Genomic DNA, 15141 nt, shown 5'->3' on the forward strand with positions numbered 1-15141 from the left:
GTTTTCCCGCCACAATTAAAGAACTCTAATAGACTGAGGGAGAGAGTTGTTTTATCTCGCCTCTGTAAATTATGTATTTATATATATCACTTGTCATAAAAATGCTTCCTATCTAGTAATTATCACGAGAAATCTAGAGGCTTTGTCATGTCGTCTCTGCCAATCTCCAAGATTCATTCTGTCGAATCCCCGGAAGGGCAACCGAAGAAAAGCCGTCAGAACAGATGACAGCAAACAGGGTGTTTATTTTACTTATGTAAAGTTATGGATGGCCGGAGGTTTTACATTGGATATATCGAATCTTTTTCCTTCTTTTTTTTGTTGGCTTGCAGCAGAGGTCACGGCGTTACGTTAATACGATTACACGTGCGACTGCCAATGAGAAAGACGTTTTCTTGTCTTCAATGTTTTACATTCAATTTAAATTCTGAAGGTAAAGCTATATATATATATATATATATACATATCCCGTTATGTGTGCATTTTGTGCATTGGTCGTGTATATATTAAAGTAACGTGTTAAAAACGGTGAGACTGCTCTCCGATATAGGGAATACCTGTTCTAATCTGAATATGATATTTATGTTTTCCAAAACCTTCTTTTTCAAGCTTTCATTGAATCTCTGAGCATTTCATGACAATATTGTACATTTGTTTTCCTATGATTGCTATCAAACGAACATATCTTCTCATAGAAGAAGAAGAAAATATCAACAATTTATGCCTTCTTCTGTTTTCTACCTTCTTCTCAAGCTTTGAATTCTGCGGGGGTGATACAAAGGTGTTAGAGTGATGAGTCCAAGGTTGAAGGAGAGTGACTGCCTCTTCATCTTTGCCTCCGAGATGATTCCTAGCTTCGTGGCTTTATAAATTGATAGTTGCCGTGGACAGATGTGTCAGATACGCGTTCCGTATACGACTGAGACCAAACCTTCATATTTGTTAGCTTCGATGGAGAGCTTGCAGCCCACAGTAATATTTCCGAATCAAAATTGTGACGTGTATTTGTTCTTGAACGGTGCATCGTTTTTAGTATAAATCTAAAATACGGTATTCGCAGAAGAATGGAATTGTAGCTGATGGAATGTGCTCGTGAATCTGTTTGTTTTTCACGTGCGATACCCGGATCCTAAACAAATTTAACGATTTGACGACATTTAAGGGCTCATTCGACAACCTGGGTGTGTTTCTTAGAAATGTCACGCTATCATTGACGTCAGTGTGTTATTGAAGACACTGTCACATGATGGTATTTGACAGTTGTGTCACGTCAATTCTGTTATAGAAATATATGTGGATGTTCTACCCAACAACAATATATCGGAAAGGATAAGCAGATTATTGGATCTTCAGACTGCCAATTATTGTGAATATCTCTGATTGTGGAAATCTTCTGGATAAATCATAGAAGATCGCAACCACGTTGCCATGGCTCCATTCCCCGTTCGTAGCAATATTCATGTCATGTCTGGAAGCAAGGTAACTGGCGGGTACCTCACAACTCATTGCCTTCGTGTATATCAACCGCTGTACATACGTATGTACATAACTTTAATCTTTGCCAGTTTCTTTCACTTTTCCCTTTCATCTCAATCTTGTTCGATTAATCGAACGTACGATATACCGTCTGTTCTCGACTATCGGCAATTTACCGAAAGTCAACTTCAACCTGTCGAAATACAGTTCGACTCCGATAGGAAGGAAGAACTTAATCTGATTGTTAATAACGCTACAGAGGCAGGTGCAATAGTTTCAGCATCATTAATGATATCCATTCCGGTTTCCATAGCAACTGAACCTTATGACGTCATTGTTAATTGTTCTCCTAGTGGTCGTTCAAGTCAGGCGACTGACGTCATTGGCGACGTCAGAAAACGTCTCAATTGTGTCGATAGCTGTAACGGTACACTTGACGTCACGAATTTTGTCCAGTCATCCCCGAGTGACCTCGATTGTGTTATTTGGACCAATCAAACGTCTGCAATATTTAAGGTCAGCACAGAGGTGACACTAGCAGTATATCTGAGGATAGTGGTGCAGGGTCTTCAAAGACGAGGTATGTACAGCTTTCATTCTTCGGTCACATGACTCGATAAAGTCTGTGTGGCGGTTCCCTTTGCCCCTTTCTTTAAAAGGTAGATGTATTTTAGAACACATTACTGTATAAAAAATCAGTTAAATGCAATGAAATGTGTGACATTAAATGACGTTACATTTGTGACGTAACATTTGCTTTTTACATTATTTTGCAGAGCCGTGTCCAGCCGGTCAGTTCCAGTGCAAAGATGGCCGCTGTTTTGACGTCACACACCTGTGCGATGGTATACCGAATTGCTTACACGAAGACGACGAAGGTATCTGCGGTAAGAGTACTATGTTTAAACGTCTATAAGAAAACGAGGGCGTATTCGTAATACATTGAGCCAATTGCAAACTGCCAATTTGTCTCAAAATCTGTCGTCTTTCAAACAGCTTAATATGGTTTTCATCACACTTTATTAACGCCGTGTTCATATGCAAACGTAAAGTGTATTATTTTGTCTAATTATTTAGATTAATGTTTACTTGTTTAAATCACGTGATGCTGTGCACATAACACGTCAACACTGGTGCATGTGTGCATGACCTACAAGTTGCATCTAAGATACCAAATGTCAAAGCCGTCATTGTCTTTGGGTGTAAAAGATAATTACCACTTCATGACTGCAACATTTATTGTAATTAATGTAATACTTCCCTAATGTCCATATAGAAATATATATGTTTATATAAATATGTATGACTGTAAATGAGTGAGTATGATTAGACTTTCACATTGGCAGTGTTGTTAACGTAAGCTAACTTCAAGTTGACATTCAAACTGTCCTTACGGGAAAAACCTTCTATACTAGGTATACTGGTATACTACAAGTCCAGTTGCCAGAATATAATGTTCGCTGACCTTCCAAGCTTTATACATCATACATCTTAGGTCGACATACTGTACACTGGACTACGATTTACTTGTGTTGTTACCTAACCTTACGAAGGATGATAACATTTCATTGATCATTGGTGGTCAAAAGACTAAAATTGTACACCACTATTTTAGCCTAAGTTTCCTGATCAAAAATGAAAACAAATGTTTATCCAAAGGTAAAGGTTACAGTCAGTTTACATATATCGATGCAAAGAGCTCAATGGTCGATATGTTTACTCGAAAACTGTAACTTAGTTAGTCAATTTTGTCACCAATCTATTCCGAATCACTATCTGCGACAAATAAACACATTGTACATGAGTTTGAGAAAAAAGGAAAATAAAGTTTGAATTAATTCAATAATATTTCTGGCAACACAAGGAGAATAGGGCCGACAGATAAACTTTTCGATGATTATTCTTTAAATATATTTTGGGAACGATGTCTCGTCATACAAGTTGAAAAGGAAAACAAACATTTTACTCTTGGTTATACAATTTTTCCTTGAATATATATATATATATATATATACATATACATACACACATATATATATAATATATATATATATTTCTTGCAAGACGGTATAATCTACCAATCAATACACAAAATATATAAACATTCATCCAGGGAAGATTTAATGCAAGGTTTGACGTTCATTCCCAAGGCGAGATCTTAGAATTTACAAATCTTTTTTTTGTGACGTTATGAGACAAGACATAAGGATGCGTTACCATAGTAACAAGCGGATACAATTTCTCTTCACCTATCTCCTGTTTCAAAATTTACAGCTTAAATAGCGACAATTTGTTCTATCTGAGTTACGACAAGGGGCCCGTGAATAAAGGCAGACTGATATTAAACTCTATCGGTTATTCAGGTTTTAAACATTGATTAGAAACGTGCAACAAAAATCAATAAGCAATACTTCTACTCAAAGAACCTTTCTAAATTTGAAATTCTAATTTTTCAAGAAAACAGTTATTTGCTAACAATTCCTTTTTTGTTTACACGGGACCCTGCAAGGTTATGTATGGGGTCTGCGGTATGCAAATAAAATGGTACGAATTGAATAGAAACCAATAAACAAACTCAAAATCCAATCAGGAAAAAAATTATCAATAGGGATAAAATGTATGCAGATATGCAAGTTTTCAAGCAACAATGGTATCTTACTCGTACAGGCATGTATAGTCTTGCAGAGCCATACCGATATGATAATTTATAATAGGCCTAAGTCTTTTTTCCCCCGGTGATATCCTTAACTAGTGTAAATCCTCCGCGTAGAAGCCATGCAATGAGGTAGAACCCTGCACCCCCACCACTCCCCCACCACTCCCCCACCACTCCCCCACCACTCCCCCACCACTCCCCCACCACTCCCAATCCTGTTTGTGTCAAGGAGGTATTACTAACGTAATATTTGTGTAGGGATCTAAGTGACTATTTTATTGTTTATTATATTGTATAATGCTATTGTTTCTATACACAAGATACATTTTTTTTGTTATAATTTATTGATACTGCCAAAAAAATCAATAATAATTAGGCATTTTGACTGCTGAATTTAAGGACCAGATTACTAATCTTTCAAGTCATGAATCTCGAGCAGGACATAGTAATATAACGACATACTGGAAAAGATGTTGTGGGAAATATTACTGTAGTACAGAATGTCCCTCGAGGTTTTACACTAGTTTAAAATATCCCTCATAAATATTCTGGGGGTGGGGGCGGGGGGGGGACTGTTTCACCGGCATATGCCTCTGGATATAACTTTTACCATGTACCGTAGTGCATATTATACAAACGGAAAATTAATGTTACTTTTCTGGTCTGTTGCTAAAGACACCTTCCACCTTAACATGCAATTCTGCTGCAGAGTTGGTGAATCTATAATACCACTTCACAACTATACCATTACACCGCTTCATTTTTTACATTTTATGCAGATCGTTTGTATTTTGAAGAAAAGATAATCATAATTCTTTATTATTTTATCACTTTTTTTTTGTTTTTACCTCACTCTCCCATTAGTTTTTAATCCCTATCAATTACGCCTGCCCAATTATCATCTTCAAATGAACTTCACAGTTGCAGACAGGTTAAGTTAATAATTAAACATGGTATTGTTAACGTAGGCGTCGTCTGTCAAATACATTTCTAAATTGCAAATATCTAAAATATGACTAGTTACTATGGAAACTGTTGATGGTACCGCTGTAACGTGCTATACTTTAAACAGCCAAAATCATCCAAAATACTTATCTAGTTATGGATCTTTAATGTTCAATAGGAATAATGTAGGAAGAAGGTCATTAAAGAACTCAACTTTCACATTTAAAAAAAAAAATCGACGAAACGCATCATGACGTCATCACATTTTGTTATCTTCTGATGACTTCTGATAACTATTTCCGTATAATTGGCACATTTTGCTTTATTAAAAAAATCCAACTTCTTGCCTCCATAGTTTTAGTTGATTAACCTTGAGTATGTTTTTTCCCCATTTATTTTACTGCTTTTCTACGAGGAGGGCTATAGGGCCGAGAGATAATGTGATATGTCCATTCAAACTATTTGCAAACATTGCAGGGCTTCAAATTAACGATTCGATGACAAGAAATTATCTGCTAGAAGTGAGGTTAATCGAGTTTACAGGTTCAACGATGCGATGATTTCTCTAACTATATATTTGGTCACATTACACATTGGTGACATTTCTCGTTAGATTTTTATCCAGGGAATCTCTTATAACTCAGTGACATTATACCCTGACAGCACATGACACGTCCCAACCTTAGAATGAAGAGAGTCAACCACATCCAAGATAATATATTAAAATGTCAACCCAGAAGACTTTTCTTCTTTAAGTTTCCGTCTTTACTCTGCATGACTCTATATATGAGTTATTATAGCCATGTGAATACATCATCTTATGACGATGTATTATTCTCCTGAGAATATAGAAACATATATAGCAAAAAGCGTAATTGCTTTCGTTCTCTTCTGTAGTAGCTTGAAATATAAGAAGATATATAATAATGATGGATTTATTCAATTGATTGTTGTTAACTTTACGCGAATGAGACATCATTTATCGTATTAGAAATTGACAACTGATATAGCCTAAAACATGTCTTTTGCTTGTTAAACTGTTGATGGTTAAATATTACTTTTCCCACCATCTCTCGCTGTGTGAGGAGACAACCATCTATCAAGTCCACAATTTTACAACATATGCAGCTATGTTAGCCTATAGTCCCAGCACTAATATGTTACCTAGTACTATATTAGCATAGCCTAACGTACTATATAGAATAGAATGCCTGTAAAGCCTAGCTTACTTTCCTATTAATATCAGGGCTGAAGTTGGTAAGGTCAATAACTCTCGAGGCTAACGACCAGCTTTCGATGCAAGTAAAGTGTTCTAACAGAGCACTGTATTATTATTTTGAGTGACACTATATGCACAACGCCCATCACACACAAAAACAGACACACACATACGCAGACACGACACACCCGACACACCCCTCGTACAGGTTTCACATAATAAACAGAAGTCTACCGTCTGATGTTAAAAAAGTGCGCACAAGATTCCAATTTACAATTCCCAGCATGTATATCCTGCTGCTTCTCATTTGATATAATTTTGTGATTTGGCTTGTAGTCACTTCACGCCCACGGAAGATGGATGCCGAATAATAGCAGTGATGTGCTTGGAAACCTTTGATAGTTTTGGTAACGAACGAATTTATTGTCAATATGTCGGTCTACCTGCCACCTTCTGTTTGCTGAAAGCTTTAATCCAGATTTGTTTAGTAAATTAAGTTCTCGATCAAGTGCTCTTTTTTGACAGATTTTTTTTTTTAAGTTGTAGAGATTTCTATCCATCCCCCCCCCCTTCGATCGTCTGCTAACAAGGTTATGATTAACATTGTGAAGTGAAGGTATGAGTAAACAAAAATGTGTGACGTGTTTCCCCAATGTGACGGTTATGATGTTTACAAGAGCTGAAGTATAGCTTGATCGGTTTACGTTGCCCTTGGGATTTTAGGTAGTATCTGTTTTTTACAAGTCAGATAATACGCAGTATACAGTACATATCTCACCAACCTACAAGTCAGAAAATAGTCTATACAGCTGAATTAAAATATATAGAACTATAAAATATGAGGAACAATACTTCCAAAATTGGATTTACCTTTTATAGAATCGAAAGGAGCTTCACTATAAATAGTGACATTAGGCACACAATTAGTTTCGATATATTGCAGTTTATTATGAAAAAGAAAAAAGCTGTCAGTCCAGCTTGTCTTTCTATACCACTTTTAGTCTTTGAAGAAAATGACCCTTTAAACATCTGAGACTCATCAAAGAAAGTGACTGAACTGTTAAATTTAACACAGTCGATTATGTCCAGTTTTCTCAGATGCATGCAACTAATTACTCAATCGAAAAACATAAGACATTTACTACGGTCCCAAATAACTCTTTTTTTTTCTTTTTCTTTTAACAATGCAGCAGTCAGTCTTGGCGTCACACATACACGATATAGCACAAACCAAACCTCACGCAAACATGAAACGAAAAAACAAAACACACACAAAAGTGGAGCACCTTTCTGATGTCATATTGACCACAGCTGTACGGCGGTCACGAGCAGTCCACACAATAATCAAATAAATTTAAAAATAACTATACCAGAGGGTTAATCATAAAAATCAAACAAACTCAGTTCGTTTACCTCTTCAGTTTTATCATGTTTGGTAATTAACACCACGTTAATTCAACCGCAATACACTGTGCCTTGCAGGCGTTTCTTCAGCGTCCACTAATTACGTCTTAATTATGTTGTCCCATGGGAATCCTTCCTGTTATGACGTAGGTGACCGGTGTGACGTAGTAATGTCACTGAAAGTTGAAGACCATTGCTGGCGCCAGTGTAATTACAGAAGTTTATAAATGTCCGTATTTAATATCTACTAGAAAGGACAGTACAATTTTGTTAGATTAAGTTGTTTTTTGGTAGCCCTATTATGCAGAACTCGCCCCTACACTAATACCCACCCTACTAATATCCTCCACATAACACAACACAACGCCCTATCTACCGCCCTGACCTAACAAAAGAGGTTGGGAACAATGTCTAAGACTTTCCCCACATTAACACATATGTGTCGGTAGAGTGGAATGGGTATAGCACAGGGGTGGTTTATCTATTGAAAATATGATTCCATATGTTCTCCATCCATGCATGTTATCCATCCAATTTCCCCACTCATCAACCGGCTCTCCTTCCACCCCTTCAACTCCCTTCTTCTAACCTCAACCTCCCTTCCTCCACCCCTCCACCTTCGTTCTACATCCCCTCAACCCATCCACCTTCCACCCTTCCCACACCTCCAAAAAGTAAAAATCCAAAGTCGACGATGTAAACTGTATGCATTCTATAGATCGTCGAGTAAACGCCTGCTCGTTTTTGTCATATACGGCTCCGTAGCAGGTTTCCTGTGGATTGGTTACCGTCCAATATTACTTGTGGACATAAATCAAAGCCTATATACAATTCACTCGAGCAAATTTTATGACACCTTGTAAAATGACGTCAGCAAATTGCCAACGGTCGTCTTGTTTTTGTCTTAATTACAGTCATCTAAAAGACAATTGGCTCCCATCATTGTGAGAATTCACACTATATGAATACCACGGGCTTACAGTTAAAATTCTGTTATCTTTAATAGGCCATCAATGTTAACTCCAAAACTGATTAGCTGGAAGATTCCTAAAGTACTTTCCTGACCTTTCGAGTTTTGGATTAAGTTTAAGAATCATTACTTCGGTAGTTTTTTATTTTGTCCTTTTCGTCCATTAACTTTTAAATTTGTTTTCTCGGGAATATAATTAATTTCAATGATCAATCATTAAGGAGGTTGATTATTTTTTTCTTGAATAAACACCTCCTCGTGAGAAAAAAAATATCGAGGTCACTTTCCTTTCCTCTCCGAGAGAGTTCATTTCTAAACTTCTATTACGTTTTAAAATTTTTAGCTTGAACGTGAAGTAGATCATCAAAACTTGTGCTACGTAATCCGGATATTAGTTTAATGTAACATACTGTTTTTTCTCTTCTTTTCTTTCTTTTTGTTCTGTTTTGGAAAGCAAAGTTACTAAGAATAGCGAGCAATATTGAAAGCATGATCGTTATTGATCAAGCTACGACAACCGCGTCCTTTAATTTCTGTTTAGTTTTGTGTGGGTGCGTGTGTGTGTGCATTTGTTTTGTATTCTGACTGTGGACTTGAACAAAGGAATTCGAAGTCCCCAGACGTCATTTCAAAGTAATCACCACGTCCACAGAAGAATTCTATTCTTTTTGAGGGGTATTGGAAAGGTTAGGGAACGTAGATTTGAACAATGGAAAACAATGGGATCCTCAGTCTGAATGAAAAACACACCTGTGTGTGTGTGTTCCACTCAAAACAATATTTGCTTTTAATTAATAACGAAAAACTGTTTTTAATCATTAAGACGGTTTTGTGACATACTTCGTCCTTCAGATTGATATCCCTTATAGGTTCGATCTGGAATTTACTTTCTTTATCTTTCAGGTTGATATCATTTCGTTTCATATTTCTTTATCATATCATTTAGATGGATATCGATTAGGTTCGATCTGGAATTTACTTTCTTTATCTTTCAGGTTGATATCATTTCGTTTCATATTTCTTTATCATATCATTTAGATGGATATCGATTAGGTTCGATCTGTAATTTACTTTCTTTATCTTTCAGGTTGATATCATTTCGTTTCATATTTCTTTATCATATCATTTAGATGGATATCGATTAGGTTCGATCTGTAATTTACTTTCTTTATCTTTCAGGTTGATATCATTTCATTTCATATTTCTTTATCATATCATTTAGATGGATATCGATTAGGTTCGATCTGTAATTTACTTTCTTTATCTTTAAGGTTGATATCATTTCGTTTCATATTTCTTTATCATATCATTTAGATGGATATCGATTAGGTTCGATCTGTAATTTACTTTCTTTATCTTTCAGGTTGATATCATTTCGTTTCATATTTCTTTATCATATCATTTAGATGGGTATCGATTAGGTTCGATCTGTAATTTACTTTCTTTATCTTTCAGGTTGATATCTTTTGATTTCATATTTCTTCATCATATTATTTAGATGGATATCGATTAGGTTCGATCTGTAATTTACTTTCTTTATCTTTCAGGTTGATATCATTTCGTTTCATATTTCTTTATCATATCATTTAGATGGATATCGATTAGGTTCGATCTGTAATTTACTTTCTTTATCTTTCAGGTTGATATCATTTCGTTTCATATTTCTTTATCATATCATTTAGATGGATATCGATTAGGTTCGATCTGTAATTTACTTTCTTTATCTTTCAGGTTGATATCATTTCATTTCATATTTCTTCATCATATCATTTAGATGGAAATCGATTAGGTTCGATCAGTAATTTACTTTCTTTATCTTACAGGTTGATATCATTTTGGTTCTTATTTCTTTATCATATGAAATGTGTTTCATTTGTCATATTATATGTTTATCTATCGGCTGGTTGGTATAATTTCGGTTCTTAATTTAACTTGTTTTCTGTATCCTTCAGATGGGTATCCCTTAGGTTCGATTTGCAACTTTGAGAACGGCCTTTGTGGTTGGAGAGGTTTGAGGTCATTTTGGTTACGTCATAGCGGACCTACCCAAACACGGTTAACTGGACCAAGCGTAGATCATACACAGGGAACATCAGATGGTGAGTCCATGTTTTCTCTCTCACATTTATCAACAATCGCAATGTTGCTTTTGTAAGAAACAAACTATAGAAATGAAACCACAGTTTCCATTTTTAATTAATAACTAATTAATAATTAATAATTAATAACTCATCAAAAAACAAACACCAATTTGTCTCCCACTGTGCTTTGTTCACATTTTCACTTATTTTGCTTATTAAGGATCCAGTCATTGTGAATGCACGACGGTCCTGTTGTGGTGTGCATTTTCCTGTTAGCCTGGTTTGAAGTTGGACCAAAACCCGATTATTCTTTTAAGGATGACTTAAGGGCATAGACCGTTTCAAAATGAGTGGTATTAGTCCAGGTGGTATACTTCTGTATACCAATTGTTATTTTTGAGAAATGACCTATTAGAAATATTAGACATAGGCCTATCAATCAAAGTGGCTGGACTAGTTAGTCTAACACACATACCATAAGGTTGCAGTTCCCTCAGGTGTAACACAAAGCTCAATAGCAGAACATAAGACATTTATGTACTGAAATACAACTATAAAGAAACTTAAAAGTGCATTAGAAATGTGTTATGGACAAGTGGTGTTGAATGCTAGTCAATCTAACATTACCACTTTTGGTTGAGTCCTCATCAGTTTAACATTAATGGAGTATTGCAAAGGATAAGCATGTACTAAAACTGAATATATGGACAACCGGAATAGCTTCTTCTTGTTCTTCTTCTTTTGCTTGGACATATCAGGACTGGTTCTCATTCAGCTTTGTGCAAGTATTTGCCCTCACAGCATTAATTCATTTTCTTGTAGGTTATTACGTGTACACGGAGGCAGACTCGATGAAGAGTAATAGGACGTACACAGCTGTACTGAAGAGTCCATTGTTCGATCCTATGCCATCTTCTCAAGATGAATCCATACAATGTGAGGTATAATACTGCATAATCATCAACTATGTAACTTAACGCTACGGTGTCTCTTTGGTGACATAGGTGACATTTGAGGGTTGTCTCGTCTTCTGTCAATCTAACTACATTTCCAATCTACTCATTTCCAATCTTGCCTTTTTTAAATGATTGACCAATGCATCTATTTATCCAGTTCATTACAACAATAACAAAAATGTCAAACAACAGAAAAACAACGGTACATTGGGTTTTGGCTGTGCATGTGAGGCTGTTGAGCCTATTTGGTTACCCGTTGTTTATTATAATTAACACCCAAATAGTTAAACGATATCAATATAATTGGATATTGTTGTTTAATTTCTATTCAGTGCGACTTTTAAAGTCAATAACATATAGAATAACTGTGTAATACAAAATACCAGGAAATATTTTTGGTTTTCTATTGGTCACTCGGTGTTACTAAAAATACCGATTGACGTCAGAATTAAATCGAATGTCCCAATTATAATAAGATTGACACAGCCATTCCATGTACTTTAAAGAGTGCATGAAGCAGAATTAGCGCTGTAACATTCCAAACCAGATTATTTCATACATTACTTTGAAAATAGTACTTTTTTTTGAGTTCATCTAATTGAAGGAGATGTTATGACTTCCTGAAATTTCATGACGTAAACAAACTGTCTAAAGTCGTGATCATTCACGCCGCCACAACAACACACATCTTTTTTATCGCCCGCCGCACTATCTTCCTACGTATCGATTTGAATATATTATCTGCCAAATATAAAAGTGGAAAGTCAATTTTCTTTGTCAAACGTGACATTCTATCACTAGATTCCCGTCACATTATTCCGTTCTTTCTCGTCAAAAGGTGACATTTTTCGCATATTTATGTTTTGCTTTATTTTATGATAGGTGACATTCTACTACCATCTTTTCGGTGATGGTATTGTATCGTTGTCTCTTTACGCTATCGATGAAGATGACGATGAATCAACCTATATTTTTGGTCAAACAAGCAAGAGAGGTGACCAATGGTACAAAGCTGTCGAAGTGATTCAAAAAGTTTTTACTAAAAGGTAATCTTTATTGTTGTAAATTTTTCTGATTTGTAGCTTGTTTATCATTTTCCGAAAACTCAAGCCGACGTATTTTGTGACCTCGCTCATCAACTTTGAACATGCAGTTTGTTAATTACCATTGAAAAGGAAGTCTGAATCAATTGATTCGCCCCTTGACCATGTGTCTAGTATATATTCCGTTCGGTATTTGACACGTGACACATCACTCGAAGTAACACTGGTATGATCACATGGCTACAGACTCGGTTTGAGAGGTCTGGGTTGAGAGGTTTATTAAGTTCTTGGGATTTGCGTTCCCGAGCTCTGTCTTGGGTAACTTTTCTGGAAAATGTATTTCGAATGTAAACGGCAATGGAAATATGAAAATAGTTTTCTCATGAAATTGTGCTGCATGTGAAATGAACTCACATTATTCCTCTGTTAAAAATTGATCTTGTTAATGACACTGAGATGAAATATTATTCCATGTTGCCGACATCGGATATCAAGACAATATTTGCAAGAGCAATATCATGATAAAATGTGGTCCCATGTTTTCAACATTTTATTTCACACACACACGCAAAGTATACAAAAATGCATGATGCATTTTGCATTTAACCCCCCCCCCCCTCTCTCCTTACCGAAACCAAATTGTCTCAAAGAGTTGGGGACACCCCTCCCCTTTGAGCCCTCCCCAGAACTGACGGACAGCCCCGTATAAAATTCCAAATCTTAACAGAGGAAAGAACCTATATGGTGTATTGAAAAGTCATATCAATATAAGCGTTAAGTAACTTAAGTTATCTGAATGGTGACAGAAATTTGGCTTTTTCCCCTGACACCAAAACGGCTGACCACGCCGTTGATTCAGGATAACCACATAGATGAATTAATACTTACGAGGACTATATCCACATTTTGCTAGCGCATATTGATCCCATTCAGTAACGACATAACAAGTGTAGGGGGAACGTTGAAGTCTAATGTGATATAATGATGCTTACTTTGAATGGGAAAGTTCATGGTTTGAGAGGGGACAGGTTAGTTTCTTTGCTCTCAAACCAGAATAGTTATCAAGTTTTTACGCATTACGCAATGATGCATAAAAACCTCTTTAAACCTGTTTTTCTCTTCTTTTTTTCTCAGATATTATCTCCAATTTGAAGGCCAGATCAAACCATTTGGAAAGACCCTTAAGGGGGATATAGCTATTGATGATATTTCAATGAGTCCTAGTTGCTTTAATATCGATATCAGCAATCGAATCAACAATTACGAGGAATGTCTTGAACCCACTGCAACTACCGCTAGTCAACCAGTAATGACGTCACCAATAGCTGACTACTCTACGACTGCCTTTGAAGAATATGAAGGTAAACCATAAGTTATCCCTTATCGATCGTGGTATGTTCCATTCTAAGAAAGGGGCGGGATGGGGGGGGGGTGGTGGGTGCATGTTGCGGGAGAGGAAAAGGGCCGGGAAAGGTGATTAGAGACGGAGCGGGTGGTTATCAGTTGTAATGATTTTAGTGATTTGGAATATCGCCAAAATGATTCGATCTCTTCATGGCATATCATTTTGCCTTAATCTCTTTGCTTATATATTTCACCCAATAATGGTAAACAAACAACCATTCCTTGGAGAGGTAAGAAAGGATAGATATCGTTTCAAGTGACCGCTTGCAACGTCATGGAAGTACCAATGGCGGTTTATGAAATGAATAAATCTTGTCGCGGAACCAGGTATAGGCAGTTTTTTTATTTGATTAAGTTGATTGTCTCTTTTTTTGGTTCCCAGCTTCAAAGAGAATAATATCAACTCCCTACGCGACTCAAGAGCTGACACGAAATTGGACAAATGAAACGAAGTTTCTTTTCACCCCCTGTAGCCAAATCGGTCAAACTGGACCAAGTCAGAAACAATGTGATCTTTTCTACCTACATTCAAATGTAACCGTGCGTGTGCGTGGTGGCGGCCTGCAGGAATGGGTCGTCCCGCGAAGTGGCATTTACAGGTCAGTATACCATTAGCATAACTGTAAACCTGCTATGAGGACTGTGTAAGGTAGCATAATTCCATATAAATGCACCATTTAATTATACACAAATTCGTCAAAGTAACATGGTCTCTAAAAGAGTTGCAAAAGTTGTGTCTATATTACCTCCGTGCTATCACTAGGTTTTCGTCACAAGCCGTTTCACTAACCAGTTTATAAACAAATTTTCCTACGCTGTATTTCGAAGGCCTATTAAACTTCCGAGATATTCACAGCACATGTACTTTCATGATATGTACACTTTGACATCCAAGTCACGAAAATCAAGTGCTGTTTGTTAAAATATCGAAAAAGATATTCTCATGTAGTAATCCGGTACTTTTCCACGAAAATATCGGTCGATTAA

General features: G+C 36.3%; 1 protein-coding gene across 5 annotated transcripts in view; it reads left to right on the forward strand.

Moving 5' to 3' along the window:
• LOC139970669 (leukocyte tyrosine kinase receptor-like) overlaps positions 1-15141 on the forward strand; it is a 59379-nt gene that overhangs the window by 39007 nt on the left and 5231 nt on the right. For 4 of the 5 annotated variants that reach the window (XM_071976546.1, XM_071976547.1, XM_071976548.1 and 1 more), the window contains exons 2-8: positions 754-2056; positions 2253-2363; positions 10623-10769; positions 11574-11692; positions 12590-12753; positions 13885-14111; positions 14537-14753. In XM_071976546.1, coding sequence (XP_071832647.1) covers positions 1429-2056; positions 2253-2363; positions 10623-10769; positions 11574-11692; positions 12590-12753; positions 13885-14111; positions 14537-14753 — 1613 coding nt within the window. In that variant the 5' untranslated portion in view covers positions 754-1428. The remainder of the gene's footprint in view (positions 1-753; positions 2057-2252; positions 2364-10622; positions 10770-11573; positions 11693-12589; positions 12754-13884; positions 14112-14536; positions 14754-15141) is intronic. The other variant, XM_071976550.1, reaches the window with a different exon arrangement.

Source organism: Apostichopus japonicus, chromosome 8 (assembly GCF_037975245.1).
Source record: "Apostichopus japonicus isolate 1M-3 chromosome 8, ASM3797524v1, whole genome shotgun sequence".
NCBI classification, from domain to species: Eukaryota; Metazoa; Echinodermata; class Holothuroidea; order Aspidochirotida; family Stichopodidae; genus Apostichopus; species Apostichopus japonicus.